Consider the following 18,749-nt stretch of genomic DNA (forward strand, 5'->3'; position numbering starts at 1 on the left):
GTAAGATTAGCTAATTTTATGCCCAAAACTTTTTACCTGTTGAACAGTGTAATCTTCCATTGCCTATACTAGACCACCAAACGTTGGAGGCGTTAAATCAACTTATCTTGGAGAGTGAGCTAATAGACGCTATCAAAGCGTTACCGAAAAGGGAAATCGCCGCGTGTGCACGGTTTCTCTGCTGAATATTATAAAGAATTTCACGATGCGTTACTGCCGCATCCTAAAATAACTTACGATGAAGCTGTGACCACGGCACCATTTCCCTCTGAGATGTTGAAGGCAATCATCATCACTTCACCTAAACCTGGTAAGACTCCGAACCGCCCTCAAAACTTCAGGCCAATATCTCTATTAAGCACGGACCTTAAAATATACGCTGAAATCATAGCAACTCGCTTATTAAAAATAACCCCTTTTCTCATTCAAGCTGACCAAGTAGGCTTTGCTAAGGGTAGACGAGCAGCAGACGGTACTCGTAGAGTACTCAATTTAATGAGGCTTACTGAAATTTGTAGGTCGCAGGCTGTTTTTGTAGCCTTAGACGCTGAAAAAGCTTTCGATAGAGTCCACTGGAATTATCTAGATGCTACTCTAAATACTTTTGGTATCTGTGGGTATATTAAGTCGCCTATTACGGCCTTATATACAGTTCCCACTGCCCAAGTGTTTACATCTAACGCTTTATAGGATTCTTTTAGTATCACCAATGGAACAAGACATGATTGCCTTTTGTCTCTTATTATTTTTTTCGTTGGTGATGGAGCCCTTGGCGACAGCAATTAGAATTAATCCACTAATCTCCAGCATCCAAATAGCGAATAAATCTAAAAAAACAGGGTTATTTACAGATGACATACTCACTGTATCAGATCCCCTTAATTCATTAACAGAAATTTCAGCCACCTTGCAGGCGTTTAGCGCAGTTTCCTATTATAAACTCAACATAACAAAATTCTGCGCCCTACCAGTGGCTGTGGCGAAGGGCCCATTGACATGTCTCAAAGATACATTCCCTTATAGCTGGACTCATAAGAAATTCGATTATTTGGGTATATGTATATCTGACCCTTCCTCTAATACATTTAAAGATAACTATGAAAAATTATACCAGTCGATCCTAGTGGAATTGACATGACTTGAAAAGTTTGAAATTTCCTGGATGGGTAAAATAGCGGCTTTTAAAATGTTGATATGTCTCAAAATACTGAATTATTTTAGAACAATTCTGCTTGTTATACCCCATACCTACTTCAGGAAGTTGGAAGCAGCGTTAAAAAGGTATATATGGAGAGGGAAAAAATTGCGGATCCCATTCTTGTCTCTCACTAAGCATAAATCTAAGGGAGGTCTGGGACTACCAGTAATCTCTACTTATTACTATGCGGCACATTTAGATCAACTTCAAGTGTGGTTAACCCCTTCGAATAAATTATGGGTACAAATAGAACAGAATGTAGTCCCCAATAGAGACCTTTAAGCCTTATTGTTGACTAGAACCTTTACATCTAAACTTTTAAATACATTCCTTCCTTCTATTTCAGCAATGCTTGAAGCATGGACAGTAGGCCTAAACAAAATATGCCACTCCTCTCACAAGCTTAGAATGGATATCTCTTTAATAGCGTATGAACACTTCATCCCCAATCTTAATACAAGAACTCTGAGAGACTTGGGATATCGTACATTGACTGAGATCAACTGTGCTACGTTGGGAAGTGGTATGTACCACTTTTTACAAATTAGCAACACTCATATATAGCAAACCCGAGGAAGTGGGTAGAAGTGGATTCGAAAATTTGGCATGCCTTCTCTAATCCCATTAAGCTAAGAAAAAGGTATATCATGGTTCTACAAGTATCTACAATACAAAAATGATACTTCTACCTTGAAATGTATAGGTAGGTGGGAAAGGGATCTGCAAAGATAGTTTACCTGAGATGAATGGCATGCTGCTATGAGTAATAACATGGGTATCACCAAATGTACGTAGCATTGGGACAGTTATTTAAAAATCTTGTACTGTAACTACATTACCCCATATAAAGATAAAACTATAAATCGGACGTTATTCACAGAGTACATTCCCATTAAATTTATGAGAGGGCCGTTGCTGTTTCATCCCAGAACATGGGGTTCTTTGATTCTGGATGGTCTTGTTGGAAAGATATGTTTATGCTACATAATGTGAAACTATAGGATTGGATTACAATATGCATATAATCACGGATGATGAATTTGAGCTCTGTTAACTCCTTATTCTTTTTCTATTTCTAATTTTTTCTTTTCTTTTTCTATACTACCTGGGAGCGGGACTATATTTTGGCCTACACTTAAGGGACATTTGTGATGGCACTGTGTATACTATGTTGGTACTATATGAACAAAGCATTATTATTACTGTTTTATGCTATATGTGCATTTGCAGACTTGTTACATGGTTTGATATGTTATGGCTCATCAAAGTTGGCAGATTAGGACAAATATGCAAATGTTCTCTCAGGAATACAAGCATACTATCATTGTTGCACTTGGTTTTGATTCTGTACTTATTTTCTATTTTGATATATTTTTTAAAATTCAATCAAAAAGATTTGAAAGAAAATTCACTTTGCAAAGAATAACCAATCACAATTATGTACCCAAACTGTCATTCAGAAGCATCCCAATAGATAATATACTGTACAGGTATCAGTATAAAGGACATTTACCAAACAGTGACTCACCTATCACCTTTGGTTGTTTAAAACAGCCAGGATGCACGGACAGGTTTTCAAGGACTTGCTCATTTTCATTTGCCAAGCTAACAAGAATATCTTCCAAAACATCAAATGTGGCTATTCCAAATATTGTGCTAGGAATTTGGGAAAATCTTTTGGTTTTAAATGGAAGCCGGTTCATTCTTTATCTAGCACAAATACAAAATAGAAAATTATTTAACAGGAATTCTGTCCAATTATTATTCTTTAATCTTTACAACCTGTAACGGACCGCCTGACAGTACCTCTATCAGTCCCCTGATAGAGCCTCCCCAAAGTGCGGAGTCTAAGTACCGGAGCACTTGTTCAGCAGGGCCCCTGATGGTGGGGATGGACTTGGAGCGCTCCGGGACCAGGTCGCAGCTGCTAGGTATCTCTACCAGAGGTAGAGGGGTCTGCCAAGGGCTCCAGCGGGTTAAGAGTCTGATGTGAGGGAGCCCAGGGATCCCTGAGGGATGGATGGACGGATGAGCAAAGTCAGAGTCAAACAAGCCGGGTCGGTAACTAGCGGGTCGGTGAGGTACAAGACGATAGGCAAAGGATAGTCGGGTCACACGCAGGGTCAATACCAAAAGATCAGATCCATAAGGGAACATCCAGGAGCAGAGTCAGGCAAGCCAAGGGGTCAGGACAGGAGAAGGCAACAAGGTCAGACAATCCAGATCAGAGTACTCACAATACAGGCAACAGGATACAAAAGACCATTCGGCAACACGCGTCTGTGCAGGGTTGGTTTAAGTAGCCCGCCCTGCACCTGACAGGCGCCACCTAGATCCCAGTGCCTGCCTAGTACTGTCAAGATGACGGGTGCACCTGGGTCCTAGTGCCCTGCTACCTGCACGTCTTGACAGACGCCTACGCATGTGTAGACCCATGCGTCGCGAACGTCCCTGACATTGCCCCCCCCCCATGGGCATCCTCCGGGTGCCCAACTGATCTCTCCACTGCGGGTGACCACGCACAAACTCCCGCATAAGTCTGGGGGCATGAACATTTTGAGCAGGTTCCCAAGAATTCTCCTCAGGGCCATAGCCTTTCCACTTAATCAAAACCTGGGTCTGGCCCCCCCTCCTACGACAGTTCAGAATTGCTTCCACCTCAAATTCTTCCTGTCCCTCCACTGTAATAGCCTCAGGGGGCCTGGATTCCCGGTCTGGAAATGGGTCTGCGACCACTGGTTTCAGCAATGAGACATGAAACACTGGATGGATCTTAAAGGTCTCGAAAGGCAAGCTCATAAGGCACCTCGTTGATCATGCGTTTAACCTGGAAGGGGCCTAAAAATTTTGGTCCTAGCTTTTTTGACGGACAACGTAATTTTAGGTTAGTTGTTGCCAGCCAGACCTTATCTCCTGGCTGCAGCACCAATTCCCCCCTTCGCTTCTTGTCAAACGCCTCTTTGTTGTCTTCCTGGGCTTTAGCCATGGCCTCCTGCAACAGTTTGTTGTTATCTGAGAAAAAAATCGATCATGCTTTGGGTAGCTGGAACCGTGCTTTCAACAACCAGATCAGGCATGAATGTGGGGTGGAATCCTTAATTCGCAAAAAATGGCGATTGCCCTGTGGCGGAGTGGTTTGCATTATTGAAAGCAAATTCTGCTAAGGGCAAGAGGGTCAGCCAGTCATTCTGTAAAAACGATGTGTAACACCTCAGGTACTGTTCCAACGTCTGGTTGGTTCTTTCCGTCTGTCCGTTGGTTTGTGGATGAAAGGCGGAGGAAAGTGAGAGCTTAATGCCCAGAGCCTTGCATAGGGCTCTCCAAAACTTAGAGGTAAATTGTACCCCCCGGTCAGACACTACATCTTCTGGAACCCCATGTAATCTGACCACTTTGATGAAAATCCGAGCGGTCTCTTCAGCTGATGGGGTACCTTTCAGGGGTACAAAATGGGCCATCTTTGACAGACGGTCCACAATAACGAAGATTGCCGTATGGCCCTGGGACAGGGGTAGTTCCACTATAAAATCCAATGCTATCATCTGCCAGCATCGAGCAGGAATGGGTAGTGGGCGTAGCAGCCCCCAAGCCTTATTTCTGGTTGGCTTATTTCTCTGGCAAATCGCACAAGACTTTACGTAGCGTTTGCAATCCTTGTTCATGTCAGGCCACCAGAAGGTGCGTTTAAGCAGCTCCAGCGTTTTTGCCACTCCAAAGTGCCCAGCCATTGGGTGATCGTGACAGTGCCCTAACACCTGCGTCTGCACATCTTCCGGTACCACAATCAATCCCTCCTTTTGTAACAATCCTCCTTCGAGGGAGAGTGGTATTCCTGGTAGAGGGGGGCAAGTCCCAGATGCGTCTTGCAGCTTAGCACGCAGCTCTGTTTGGAGGGCCAAAAAGTTTCCTGATGACAGAATGGTATCCGGCCTGAGTTCTTCCTTGGGATCCTCAAACATGCGCGAAAGGGCATCTGGCTTTGTGTTCTTTGAACCCGGCCTGTAGGTGATGTGGAAGGAAAAACATGAGAAAAAAAGAGCCCACCTGGCTTGGCGTGGCCTTAAGCGTTTAGCTGTTCTCAGGTATTCGAGGTTCTTATGGTCAGTATAAATCAAACGTGGGTGGGCCGCTCCTTCCAGCAGGTATCTCTACTCCTCCAGGGTGGTTTTGATGGCCAATAGTTCTCGATCCCCGATGTCATAGTTGCGTTCTGCCGGAGTGAGTTTCCTGGAGAAGAATGCCACTGGGTGCAACAATTCTTTTGGTCCTTCCCTCTGGGATAAAATTGATCCCACCGCGTTCTTGGATGCATCCACCTCTAGCACATAAGGTAGTGCAGTGTCCAGGTGACCCAGAATGGGGGCAGTGGTAAACAGTCGTTTCAGGGTCTCGCATGCTTCCTGAGCTTCTGATGTCCATTTAAAGCGGGTCCCTGACTTAGTCAACTGTGTGATGGGGAGACCAGACCTGAAAAATTCCTAATAAACTTCCTGTAGAAGTTGGCGAAACCCAATAAACCGTTGGACGCCTTTTTATCGGTTGGGATCGGCCATTCAAGGATTGCCGAGACCTTTTGGGGATCCATTGCGATCCCCGCAGTGGAGATGATCAACCCCAGAAAGGAAATGCTCTGTTGCTCAAAGCTACATTTATCGGCCTTGGCATATAGGCCGTGTAGGCGCAACCGCTCCAGAACCTTAATCACATGGACTCTATGGGTGTCTAGGGATGGTGAAAATATCAAAATGTCATCCAGGTAAACAATGACAAAAATGTCCAGAAAGTCCCTAAAGACATCGGTCACAAAATGCTGGAAGGTGGCCGGAGCATTGCAGAGCCCAAAAGGCATGACCAAATACTCAAAGTGGCCAAACCGAGTACGGAAGGCCGTCTTCCACTAGTCCCCTTCTCGGATGCGTACCAATTTGTATGCCCCACGGAGATCCAACTTAGTGAAGCAAACTGCTGCCCTTAGGCTTTGAAAAAGTTTGGGGACCAGTGGTAGAGGGTAGCGGTTTTTAATTGTAACCCGATTCAGTACCCGATAATCAACACAAGGCCTTAAAGTCTTATCTATCTTCTCCACGAAGAAAATACCCGCCCCTGCCGGTGAAGTGGAAGGACAAATAAATTTCTTCTGGAGATTCTCTTCAATATACTCTTTCAGTACCCCCAACTCCACCTCAGATAACAGGAATATGCGACCAAAAGGGATCTCAGATCCAGGCAGTAAGTCAATGGGACAGTCATATGGTCGATGAGGGGGCAAAGTGTCGGCCCCAGGTTTGCTAAATACATCCAGGTAATCATGGTATACCACTGGAACAACCTGTCTCAAGCTGGAATCCTCCTCTGCACATAGGAGGATTTGGGGGGCCCGGGGCCCGGAGGCATGACAGTTTTCCCGACAATAGGCCGAGGGAAAACTGAGGGACCCAGTTTCCCAGTTGATCTGAGGGTTGTGGGCTTGTAGCCACGGAAGCCCCAAGATCACTGGGAAAAGGGGTGACGCGATAGCGTCAAAACGTAATAACTCCCGGAAAAGGCCCATTATGGTGGTGAGTATAGGGGGAGTTTCTTGGTCAACCAAACCCGATTTAATCTGGGAACCGTCAGCCAGGAACAAATTAAGTCCCCATTTCCTGGCCTGTAAAGGTATTTCATGCTGACGGGCAGGTGCCCATGTGACTCCTTGACCCTGGCCTGACCTCTCAGACCGGCGTTCCCGCAACCTGCGATCGATTTGGGTCGCCAGGGCGATCAGATCTTCCAAGGACTCTAGGAGGCCAACCCAGGCTAACTCATCCTTTAGCGCCTCCGGGAGTCCGATCCGGAATTGGTGACGCAGGGCAGCGTCGATCCAACGCGTGTCCCCCATCCATCGCCTGAACTCGGAGGCATATTCCTCCGCAGCTCGACGATCCTGTCGGAGGGAGCAGAGGGTGGATTCAGCTGAAGCCACCCGCTGGGGTGGGTCATAGAGGACAGACGTGGCCTCAAAAAATGTGTTTATGGTCTGTAACTGGGGGTCCTGCGTTTCCCTTAATCTATGGGCCCAGTCCTAGGGTTCGTCTTGTAGTAGGGAAATCACGAATCCTACTTTAACCGACTCAGTAGTGAAGGTACGAGGTTGCAGGCAAAATACAGCAGACATGCGTTTTTGAAGGACCTAAACCGTGCACGATCTCCCCGAAAACGTTCGGGCATGGGAACACGAGGTTTGGCTGGTGAAGCTGCAGCCGCAGCCCCTATGGGAGATCCAGAGGCTACCTCAGAGCTAACAGTTGAGGCCTGGCTCTGAGGAGGAGCCTCGGACATGGTCATGGTGTCAAACCGATTTTCTAACCGGGAGCATTTGTCCTGGAGGGCAGTTACTGCCTGGGTTAGGGCGGACAAATGTCGGCAAATCTCTTCTATGGGAGAAGGCCCCCCTCCAGACTCAGTCATGGCCGAATGGTACTGTAACGGACCGCCTGACAGTACCTCTATCAGTCCCCTGATAGACTCCGCACTCTGGGGAGGCTCTAAGTACCGGAGCACTTGTTCACCAGGGCCCCTGATGGTGGGGATGGACTTGGAGCGCTCCGGGACCAGGTCGCAGCTACTAGGTATCTCTACCAGAGGTAGAGGAGTCTGCCAAGGGCTCCAGCGGGTTAAGAGTCTGATGTGAGGGAGCCCAGGGATCCCTGAGGGATGGATGGATGAGCAAAGTCAGAGTCAAACAAGCCGGGTCGGTAACTAGTGGGAAGGTGAGGTACAAGACGATAGGCAAAGGATAGTCTGGTCACACGCAGGGTCAATACCAAAAGATCAGATATATAAGGGAACATCCAGGAACAGAGTCAGGCAAGCCAAGGGGTCAGGACAGGAGAAGGCAACAAGGTCAGACAATCCAGATCAGAGTACTCACAATACAGGCAACAGGATACAAAAGACCATTCGGCAACAAGCATCTGTGCAGGGCTGCTTTAAGTAGCCCGCCCTGCACCTGACAGGCGCCGCCTAGGTCCCAGTGCCTGCCTAGTACTGTCAAGACGACGGGTGCGCCTGGGTCCTAGTGCCCTGCTACCTGCACGTCTTGACAGACACCTACGCATGTGTAGACCCATGCGTCGCGATGGTCCCTGACACAACCTAAAATTTTAAGTTCTGCCTATTTGTCTCCTCCCCCCTCTTTACCATTTGGCACTTTTTGAGGGGGGAAGCAGGTACCCGATTTTGACAGGAACCTGCTCCCACTTCTGCTCAGAAGTTCACCTTCCCCCTTCTCCCCACAGCCTTCAGGGAAACATCACAGGTCTGGGACCTGCGTGGCTCACATATGCGCAGTGGGAGTCTGACTGTGAAGCTGCAAGACTTCACAGCCAGTTTCCTTTTAGTAAGATGCCGATGCTAGGGACCCGCAGCCCAGTGAAGAACCGGCTCAGGGGATGACAGCACTGGACCCCTGGACAAGAAAGTATCTCTATATTAAAAGACAGCAGCTACAGTATTTGCAGCTGCTAACTTTTAATTTTTTTGGGGGGGAGACTGAAGCTCCTATTTAATGACTAGCAATATAACAAACAGTGTTTATATCTAAGCATCTATGTTATAGGCCAGCAGAATTCCAGGGGGAAAACCCAAAATTATTATTATTATACAGGATTTATATAGCGCCAACAGTTTGCTCAGCGCTTTACAATATAACAGGAGACAATACAGCAACAATACAGTTCAATACAAGAAGGATTTGAGGGCCCTGCTCCTTGGAGCTTACAATCTAGGAGATATCAGTTATAAGCTCGCAAGAATCTGCATTATTGCAGTATTGTATACTGCTACAACTTTTACAATTTATTGTCTCTGAATACCCACATCACATCAGCTTCAGCATTTGAAATAGACATGTGCAGAATGGAAAAATCTGTTTTGTTCCAGATAAATTTGTTATGTTACTAATTTTGTTTCGTGGATTGGTTTAGGAATTGGTTTAACTGCTTCCCGACTGCCCTATAGCATGCTGCTACAGGGCGGCATGGGTGTGCAAAATCACGTATATATGCGTGATTTTGCATTTCCAGGTAGGGGCGTGCGCGTGCCCTACCCGCACCTCCAGTCCAGTGATTACTCGCATGTGCCCAGTGATTGCCGAGGATCTCTGACGGGGAGGAGAACTGTTTGTAAACAAAACAGTTCTCCTCCCTGTCAGCTACTGCACACTGCTTTGTATGGCTGTGCACAGCACAGCCATGCAAAGCAGTGTGCTTACAGTGAAGCATACAGACACAGCACCAAGTAAAACAGCACACAGTTAACCCTTTGATCACCCCTCATTTTAACCCCTTCCTGCCCAGTGCCATTAGTACAGTGTCAGTGCTTTTTTTTGTTTTAGCACTTATCACTGTATTGGTGTCACTGGGGATATCAGTGACACCAAGTCAGTTCCCCCCACTGTCAGAATGCCCGCCGCAGTCCCGCAATAATTCGCTGATCGCCACCATTACTAGTAAAAATTAAAAGAAAATTACAGTATATATACCGCCATTTATAAATGCTATAACTTTCGCGTAAACCAATTAATTTACACGTATTGGGATTTTTTAGCAAAGACATGTCGCAGAATACATTTTGGCCTAAATTTATGACAAAATTTGATTTTTTTTACTGGACATGTTTAATTCAAAAAGTCCAAAATATAGTTTTTTTCTCAAAATTGTAGGACTTTTTTTTGTAGCGCAAAAAAAAAAAACGCACAGGCAATCAAATACCACTGAAAGAGAGCCCAAATTGTGGGTAAAAAAACCCGTAAATTTCATTTGGCTGCAGCGTTGCATGACTGCGCAATTGTCAGTTAAAAAAACACAGCACTGTAATGCAAAAAATGGCTTGGTCAGGGAGGGGGGTAAATCCTCAGGAGTGCAAGTGGTTAATATAGTTTTATTTTGTTTAGTTTTTGTTTATTCATTTTCTATCAAATTCCAAATTTTCAGAATGATTAGATTTCGAATCTGACAAAAATGTATCGACCAATCTGAATTGTGAGTGAAGAATAGCTGGCTGTTCAGGAAAGGGTCCGGAAGCCGGCCACCGAGTCCTTAAAGCGGAACTTCGAAATCAGCACCGACTATTTTTAATCCTTATTTTGCTAGCATAGTAAATAAATATCAAAGTATATCATAATTACATGTTTTAAACAATTTTTTTTACATTTTTTAAACTTACTTCCTGGATTCCATGTCTGGCAAATGATGTCATACATCCCAGGAGTCAACAGGTGCTTTGGAGGGGGAGCCCCTCCTGCCCCAAAGCAACCCCCATGTTGAGGAGAGGTGTTCTAATATGGTTCAGGAAAGGGGGGGCGCTCTCTCATCTGCCCCTTTCCTGACCTGCCGGGCTGCATGCTCGGATAAGGGTCTGGTATGGATTTTGGGGGAGAACCCAGTTTTTGTTTTTTTTTTATTTCGGTGCGGTCTATTTTTTTTCTTAATTTTTTATTGCTGGCATTCTGTTGTTTACACTCAGCTGTCAGTAGGGAAACCCACTGACAGCTGATGAGTCATCGGTTGTTAAGGACTCGGCAGCCAGCTTCTCGGCCCTCTCCTTAACAACCAGCTATTCTTCACACAGAATTTGGATCGGTCGATAAATTTTCAACTCATTGGAATCGTTCTGAAAATTTGGAATTTGTTAGAAAACTAATAAATGAAGCAAAACTAAACAAATTTTAACGAAATTCAATTCTATTGTTATTCGGATATACTAATTTAGTTTTTTAGATTTTGTACATTAACATGTCAAATTTAAAATACTGAGAAACCAGAGATCGCCTCACTTAAAGGTAACCCGTACTGAGAAATATGGGGCTACCACTGCTGACCTTCTGAAGTTGCCTGGTTGTCTGTATACAGGATGTGAAGCCAGAACTCCTAATCTGAATACTTCTCTGGTAGCTCAGAAGGTATTAAAGCAATTGGGTCAGCATGACAGCTAGGCAACTAATATTTACAAAAGTGGGTGTGTCAACAACATATTTCTCCCCCTCCTCTTACCTCTCCTGCCTACCCTGTGTAAAAAGACCTGTATATTTACCTTTTTTCAGTCTGCTTTGGTCCAGTCACATGATCTTGCAGCTCCTGTTTTCTTGTGTCAGTAAGCAGTCACTGTAAGGGAGAGGAGGGAGCGATGATAACAGCTCAGCCATAGGAGCCTATGGGTGATGTCACGGCTCCTGGAATTTGCGGCCGTTGTTGAGTGCTCCAAGACACAGGCGAGCCAGAACTGCGGCATCATGTGAATGGAGAAGACTGAAAAAGGTAAGTATACATAGTTTTTTTTTACACAGGGTAGGCAAGCAAGACAGGAGTAGGGAGGAAGAAACTTTTTTAAGAATAGTTAACCACTTGAGCCCCAGAGGATTTACCCCCCTTAATGACCAGGCCTTTTTTTGCTGTTTGGCGCTGCACTAATTCAAATGATAATGGCGCGGTCATGCAATGCTGTACCCAAACGAAATTTACGTCCTTTTTTTCACACAAATAGAGCTTTCTTTTGGTGGTATTTTATCACCTGTGCGCTTTTTATTTTTTGCACTATAAACAAAAAAACCACGAAAATTTTGAAAAAAAACAATATTTTCTACTTTCAGCTATAAAAAATATATCGTAAACTCAGTTAGTCATAAATTTAAGGCAAAATGTATTCTGCTACATGTTTTTGGTAAAAAAAATCCCAATAAGTGTATATTGATTGCTTTGTGTGAAAGTTATAGCGTCTACAAACTATGGTATAGATCAGCAATGGGCAAACTACGGCCCGCGGGCCGTAAACGGCCCGGCAGACCTTTTAATCCGGCCCGCGGATGTGGCTGTCAGGATGTGTGTAGGCGGGGCAGCGTGACGAACGTGAGGGGAGGGGAGCTAGGCTCCTCTCACAGTCCGCCCTGAAGACCGGAACGGCGCGGGAACACGGCGAGAGGAACGCGCGGAGCAAAGGTAAGTGAATTGACACAGGGGGGACTTGGCTTACTACTTGGGGGGGAATAGTACTGTGGGGGGGATGAAATACTATATGGGGGATGAATTACTATATGGGGGATGAATTAATATGAGGAATGAATTACTATGGGGGATGAATTACTATGGGGGATGAATTACTATATGGGGGATGAATTACTATATTGGGGATGAATTACTATGGGGGATGAATTACTATATGGGGGATGAATTACTATGGGGGATGAATTACTATATGGGGGATTAATTACTATGGGGGATGAATTACTATATGGGGGATGAATTACTATATGGGGGATTAATTACTATGGGGGATTAATTACTATGCTTACTATGGGGGAATATTACTATACTTACTATGAATGACACATACACATCATTCATCTACTCTTGGTCCGGCACCTGGGTCCAATATATGAACCCATTGCGGCCCTCAAGTCAAAAAGTTTGCCCACCCCTGGTATAGATACTGTAATTTATGCCTTTTTTTGCTATACAGCGCTGCACTAATTCAAATGATAATTGCGCGGTCATGCAATGCTGTACCCAAACGAAATTTACGTCCTTTTTTTCACACAAATAGAGCTTTCTTTTGGTGGTATTTGATCACCTGTGCGCTTTTTATTTTTTGCGCTATAAACAAAAAAACCACGAAAATTATGAAAAAAAACAGTATTTTCTACTTTCAGCTATAAAAAATATACCGTAAACTCAAAGTTAGTCATAAATTTAAGCCAAAATGTATTCTGCTACATGTTTTTGGTAAAAAAATCCCATGCATTAGCGGGCAAACTGGCGCTATCTAGGAGGGGCGCTAACACTATCGGAAGTCGCCAGTGACACTAATACAGTGATCAGTAAAAATCTGTTCACTGTAATCAATGACACTGGTGACAGGGCAGTGAAGGGGTTAACTGGGGGGGGGAGGGGGGCGATCAAGGGGTTAAATGGGATTTCTGGTGCACTAGCGGGCAAACTGGCGCTATCTGGGAGGGGCGATAACACTATCGGAAGTCGCCAGCGACACTGATACAGTGATCAGTAAAAATCTGTTCACTGATCAATGACACTGGTGACAGGGCAGTGAAGGGGTCAACTCAGGGGGGGCGATCAAGGGGTTAGACAGGATTATTGGTGTATTAGCAGGCAATCTGGAGCTATCTGGGAGGGGCGCTAACACTATCGGAAGTCGCCAGCGACACATACAGTGATCAGTAAAAATCGGTTCACTGATCAGTGACACTGGTGACAGGGCAGTGAAGGGGTTAACTTGGGGGGGGGGATTAAGGGGTTAAATGGGATTACTGGTGTACTAGCGGGCAATCTGGCGCTATCTGGGAGGGGCGCTAACACTATCGGAAGTCGCCAGCGACACTGATACAGTGATCGGTAAAAATTGGTTCACTGATCAGTGACACTGATGACAGGGCAGTGAAGGGGTTAACTGGGGGGGGGCGATCAAGGGGTTAAACGGGATTACTGGTGTACTGGCGGGCAAACTGGCGCTATCTGGGAGGGGCGCTAACACTATCGGAAGTCGCCAGCGACACTGATACAGTGATCAGTAAAAATTGGTTCACTGATCAGTGACACTGGTGACAGGGCAGTGAAGGGGTTAACTGGGGGGGGCGATCAAGGGGTTAAACGGGATTACTGGTGTACTGGCGGGCAAACTGGCACTATCTGGGAGGGGCTCTAACTCTATCGGAAGTCGCCAGCGACACTGATACAGTGATCAGTAAAAATTGGTTCACTGATCAGTGACACTGGTGACAGGGCAGTGAAGGGGTTAACTGGGGGGGGCGATCAGGGGGTTAAATGTGTCCTAGGTGTGTTATAACTGTAGTGTAGTGCTTGTGTACTCACTTTTACTGTGTCTTTTTCTCTGTCTGGAACGGAATGTGTCCAGGCAGAGAAGAATGACATCATATCCTGCCCTGTGTATATGTCAACACAGGACAGGATAGGACAGGGACCGATCATGTGATTTCAGCCAGAAATCACTGGCTGAAATCTAATGATTGATCCCTCCTGGATCAAATCGTGTCACCCGCGGGTCGGCGGGAGCGCGCGCGCCCCCTGCCGGCGAAAGTGTCGGGAGCGCGGAACCCGTTTTAAAACGTGGTTTTGCACTCCACTGCCGCCCTGCACACGTATATACACAGTGGCAGGGCGGCAAGCGGTTAATGTCATGCTTGAATTCCATTTATATGCAGTAAAACATTCAAGTTACAAAAATTATTGGCTAGTTAGCTCAGGGCTTAAAATTTCAAGTCCTTTCAAACTATGTACATCATTGGTGTCAGTGTGTGTGTGTAAGGGGGGGGGGGAATAGTGCCCCATCATTGGTGTCAGTGGGGGGGGGAATAGTGACCCATCATTGGTGTCAGTGGGGGGGAATAGTGACCCATCATTGGTGTCAGTGGGGGGGGGAATAGTGACCCATCATTGGTGTCAGTGGGGGGGGGAATAGTGCCCCATCATTGGTGTCAGTGAGGGGGGGGGAGGAGATTGTGCCGGCTGCTCCCTCACTTCTTTGATCTTCGCGCTGCTGCTTGGCTCTTCTCCAAGCTCCGCCTCCTCGCCGGTGATTGGCCGCGTGTGCCTTTCCTGAGCTACACTTCAGGCGGCCAATCATTGGCGAGGAGGCGGAGCTTGCAGAGGGAGGGACAAGCTGCCATAGGCTGTTGAGTGATCCCGGGGGTGTGGCAAGATGACAGGGGCGGCATGTCATCCCGCCCACACATCGCGATCCAGGGAAATGAAGACACCGGACCTGCTGACAACCTCCTTACCCCTCCTTCAGCAGCACCTCGTGGACTAGATCGATGTGGGACTGGGACACGGAGTCGCGGACCCAGGTAATACACAGCAGCCCGCCCCTGTACTAAGTGTCCCTTCCAGGAGAAAGAGGGGGGGCGGCGTTGCCGCTGTGCCACCCCCCTAAAAAGTGCCACCCTAGGCAAACGCCTTGTTTGCCTCGCGGCAAATACGCCCCTGGGTGACGCACTCGCCCCCAGCATAATTTCCACTCGCCATTGGCGAGCAGGCGAGTGGAAATTTCAAGGCCTGAGTTACCTAATCTATATCCACCAAAAATAAACTATAAATACACTTTTATTTAAAAATTCTAATGAAATTACATTTTCATGCCCAACTGTGAAATGTATTTATTGATAAAGTAGTAAAAACAGCAAGCAAATAAATATTATTGCCAGACAGAAGGACTAAGTTCATGAATTTCAGACCAGTTTTCCAAAATAGGCTGGAAAGAGTCTCTTTTTTCTGCACTGATCATTGTATTCTGATTGCTGGGAAACCTCCCACTGTCAGAGTACAATAGCGCAGCAGGAGGGATTCCCCCATCAACACTGACTGTGATGATGGAGGAATCTAGCAGTTTTCTTTTTTTCAACCTATGGTGGAAGAAGAGAAAATTGTATAATGTGTGGGCTGCTTAAGAGTGTGTGTCTTTTTTTATTTTATTTTATATATACACACATACATACACACATACATACATACACACACACACACACACACACACACAGTTGAAAAAAATTGAAGGAACACTTTTTAATCAGAGTATAGCATCAAGTCAATTAAACTCCTGGGATATAGATCTGGTCAGTTAAGTAGTATATGGGGTTGTCAATCAGTTTCAGCTGCTTTGGTGTTAATGAAATGAACAGATGCACTAGATGGGCAACAATGAGACGACCCCAATACAGGAATGGTTTTACAGGTTTTACAGAGGCCACTGACATTTTTTTACCTACTCATCTTTTTTGACTGTTTTTCACTAGTTCTGCATTAAGCTAGGGTCAGTGTCACTACTGGTAGCATGAGGCGATACTTAGACCGTATGAGGTGATACCTGGACCCTAAAGAGGTTGCACAGGCAGTCCAACTCCTCCAGGATGGCACACCAATTAATGCCATTGCTGTATCATTTTTGCACTTTGATTTTCGGGGTGTTTTTGAATTCAGTCCTCTGTAGGTTGATCATTTTCATTTCCATCAAACGATTGGGCATTCTTACATTCTTAACACATTACTCAGTCCAGATCAGTATAGATATCCAGCATGATATTTTTCCCAATTGAAGTCTGATGTGTTATCAAAATGTCCCTTTTAATTTTTTTGAGCAGTGTGTATATATATATACATATACACACACACATACATAATAGCAGTGTGGTGAAAAAAGTGAATAAAGCTCAAAATCCAAATAGCTTTTATTTCCATATACACAAATGCATTGGGAACACTACACATTCTATTCCAAATCAAAACATGAAGAAAAATATATCAAATTTGTGTTGTCCTCTAAAAGAAATTGAAGAAAAGTGAATATTAGACTGTTCAAAAAAATAGCAGTGTTCGTATTCTTCTTTACAAACTCAAACATTCACTATATAAACTGAAAAATGTTTGAAGATTTTGCTTTCCTTTGAATCACTTACCGTATTTTTCGCTCTATAAGACACACTTTTTTCCCCCCAAAAAAGGGGGGGAAATGTCAGTGCGTCTTATGGAGCGAATATAAAGCGGCTGGTCCGGTATTTCCGCCGCCACCATGTCAGAATACCAGGCCGGCAGCTCAGCTGTTCTCTGCGGCAGGAACTCACCTGTTCCTCGGTCCAGCGCTGTAGTCTTCCCGCGCCGGCTTCTTCCCGCCCCGGCATCTGTGACAGCCGGGTGCCCACTGCGCATGCTCGAGAAGCACATAACAGGTCCCAAAAGATGCCGGGCCATTCACAAAGCGCAGCACTTCTCGTGCATGCGCAGTGGGCACCCGGCTGTCAAAGTCGGGTGCCCACAGTATAGGAAGGTGAACTCCGCGGAAGTGGGAGCGGGTACCTGTCAAATTCAGGTACCCGCTCCCCCTCCCTCCCTAAAGGTCCGCAGTGTCTGGTCATTCCTGTACTGTCTGCAGTCTCTGGTCATCCCCTGTGCTGTCTGCAGTCTCTGGTCATCCCCTGTGCTGTCCGCAGTCTCTGGTCATCCCCTGTGCTGTCCGCACATCTCTGTTCATCTCCTGTACTGTCTGCAGTCTCTGTTCATCTCCTGTACTGTCTGCAGTCTTTGTTCATCTCCTGTACTGTCTGCAGTCTCTGTTCATTTCCTGTACTGTGTCCGCAGTCTCTGGTCATCTCCTGTACTGTCTGCAGTCTCTGTTCATCTCCTGTACTGTCCGCAGTCTCTGGTTATCCCCTATACTGTCCGCAGTCTCTGGTCATCTCCAGTAGCACGTCCGCAGTCTCTGGTCATCTCCAGTAGCACGTCCGCAGTCTCTGGTCATCTCCTGTAGTATGTCCGCAGTCCCTGGTCATCCCCTATACTGTCCACAGTCCCTGGTCATCCCCTATACCAGCAATGGGCAAACTACGGCCCACAGGCCGTAAACGGCCCGGCGGACCTTTTAATCCGGCCCGCGGATGTGGCTGTCAGGATGTGTGTAGGCGGGGCAGCGTGACGAACGTGAGGGGAGCTAGGCTCCTCTCACAGGCCGCCCAGAAGACCGGAACGGCGCGGGAATACGGCGAGAGGAACGCGCGGAGCAAAGGTAAGTGAATTGACACAGGGGGGACTTGGCTTACTACTTGGGGGGGGGAATAGTACTGTGAGGGGGGATGAAATACTATATGGGGGATGAATTACTATATGGGGGATGAATTAATATGGGGAATGAATTACTATATGGGGGATGAATTAATATGAGGAATGAATTACTATGGGGGATGAATTACTATATGGGGGATGAATTACTATATGGGGGATGAATTACTATATGGGGATGAATTACTATATGGGGGATGAATTACTATATGGGGGATGAATTACTATGGGGGATGAATTACTATGGGGGATGAATTACTATATGGGGGATGAATTACTATATGGGGGATGAATTACTATATGGGGATGAATTACTATATGGGGGATGAATTACTATATGGGGGATGAATTACTATGGGGGATGAATTACTATGGGGGATGAATTACTATGGGGGATGAATTACTATATGGGGGATGAATTACTATGGGGGATGAATTACTATGGGGGATGAATTACTATGGGGGATGAATTACTATATGGGGGATGAATTACTATATGGGGGATGAATTACTATGGGGGATGAATTACTATATGGGGGATGAATTACTATATGGGGGATTAATTACTATGGGGGATGAATTACTATATGGGGGATTAATTACTATGCTTACTATGGGGGAATATTACTATACTTACTATGGATGACACATACACATCATTCATCTACTCTTGGTCCGGCCCCCGGGTCCAATATATGAACCCATTGCGGCCCTCAAGTCAAAAAGTTTGCCCACCCCTGCCCTATACTGTCCGCAGCCTCTGGTCATCCCCTATACTGTCTGCAGCCTCTGGTCATCCCCTATACTGTCCGCAGTCTCTGGTCATCTCCTGTACTGTCCGCAGTGTCTAGCCACTTCCTGTACTGTGTCTGCAGTCCATTGGTTCAGAATATTTTTTTTCTTGTTTTTCTCCTCTAAAACCTAGGCGCGTCTTA

At 45.8% G+C, this 18,749-nt stretch overlaps 1 protein-coding gene across 1 annotated transcript in view; it reads right to left on the minus strand.

Annotated features, from left to right (window-relative positions):
- CNTD1 (cyclin N-terminal domain containing 1) overlaps positions 1-18,749 on the minus strand; it is a 165,251-nt gene that overhangs the window by 111,836 nt on the left and 34,666 nt on the right. Inside the window, exon 2 of the mRNA XM_089683939.1 lies at positions 2,727-2,908. Within this exon, the coding sequence (XP_089540065.1) occupies positions 2,727-2,901 (175 nt within the window). The 5' untranslated portion in view covers positions 2,902-2,908. The remainder of the gene's footprint in view (positions 1-2,726; positions 2,909-18,749) is intronic.

This window comes from Staurois parvus, unplaced genomic scaffold, assembly GCF_062004578.1.
Source record: "Staurois parvus isolate SC_StPar_1 unplaced genomic scaffold, SC_StPar_1.0 ptg000328l, whole genome shotgun sequence".
NCBI classification, from domain to species: Eukaryota; Metazoa; Chordata; class Amphibia; order Anura; family Ranidae; genus Staurois; species Staurois parvus.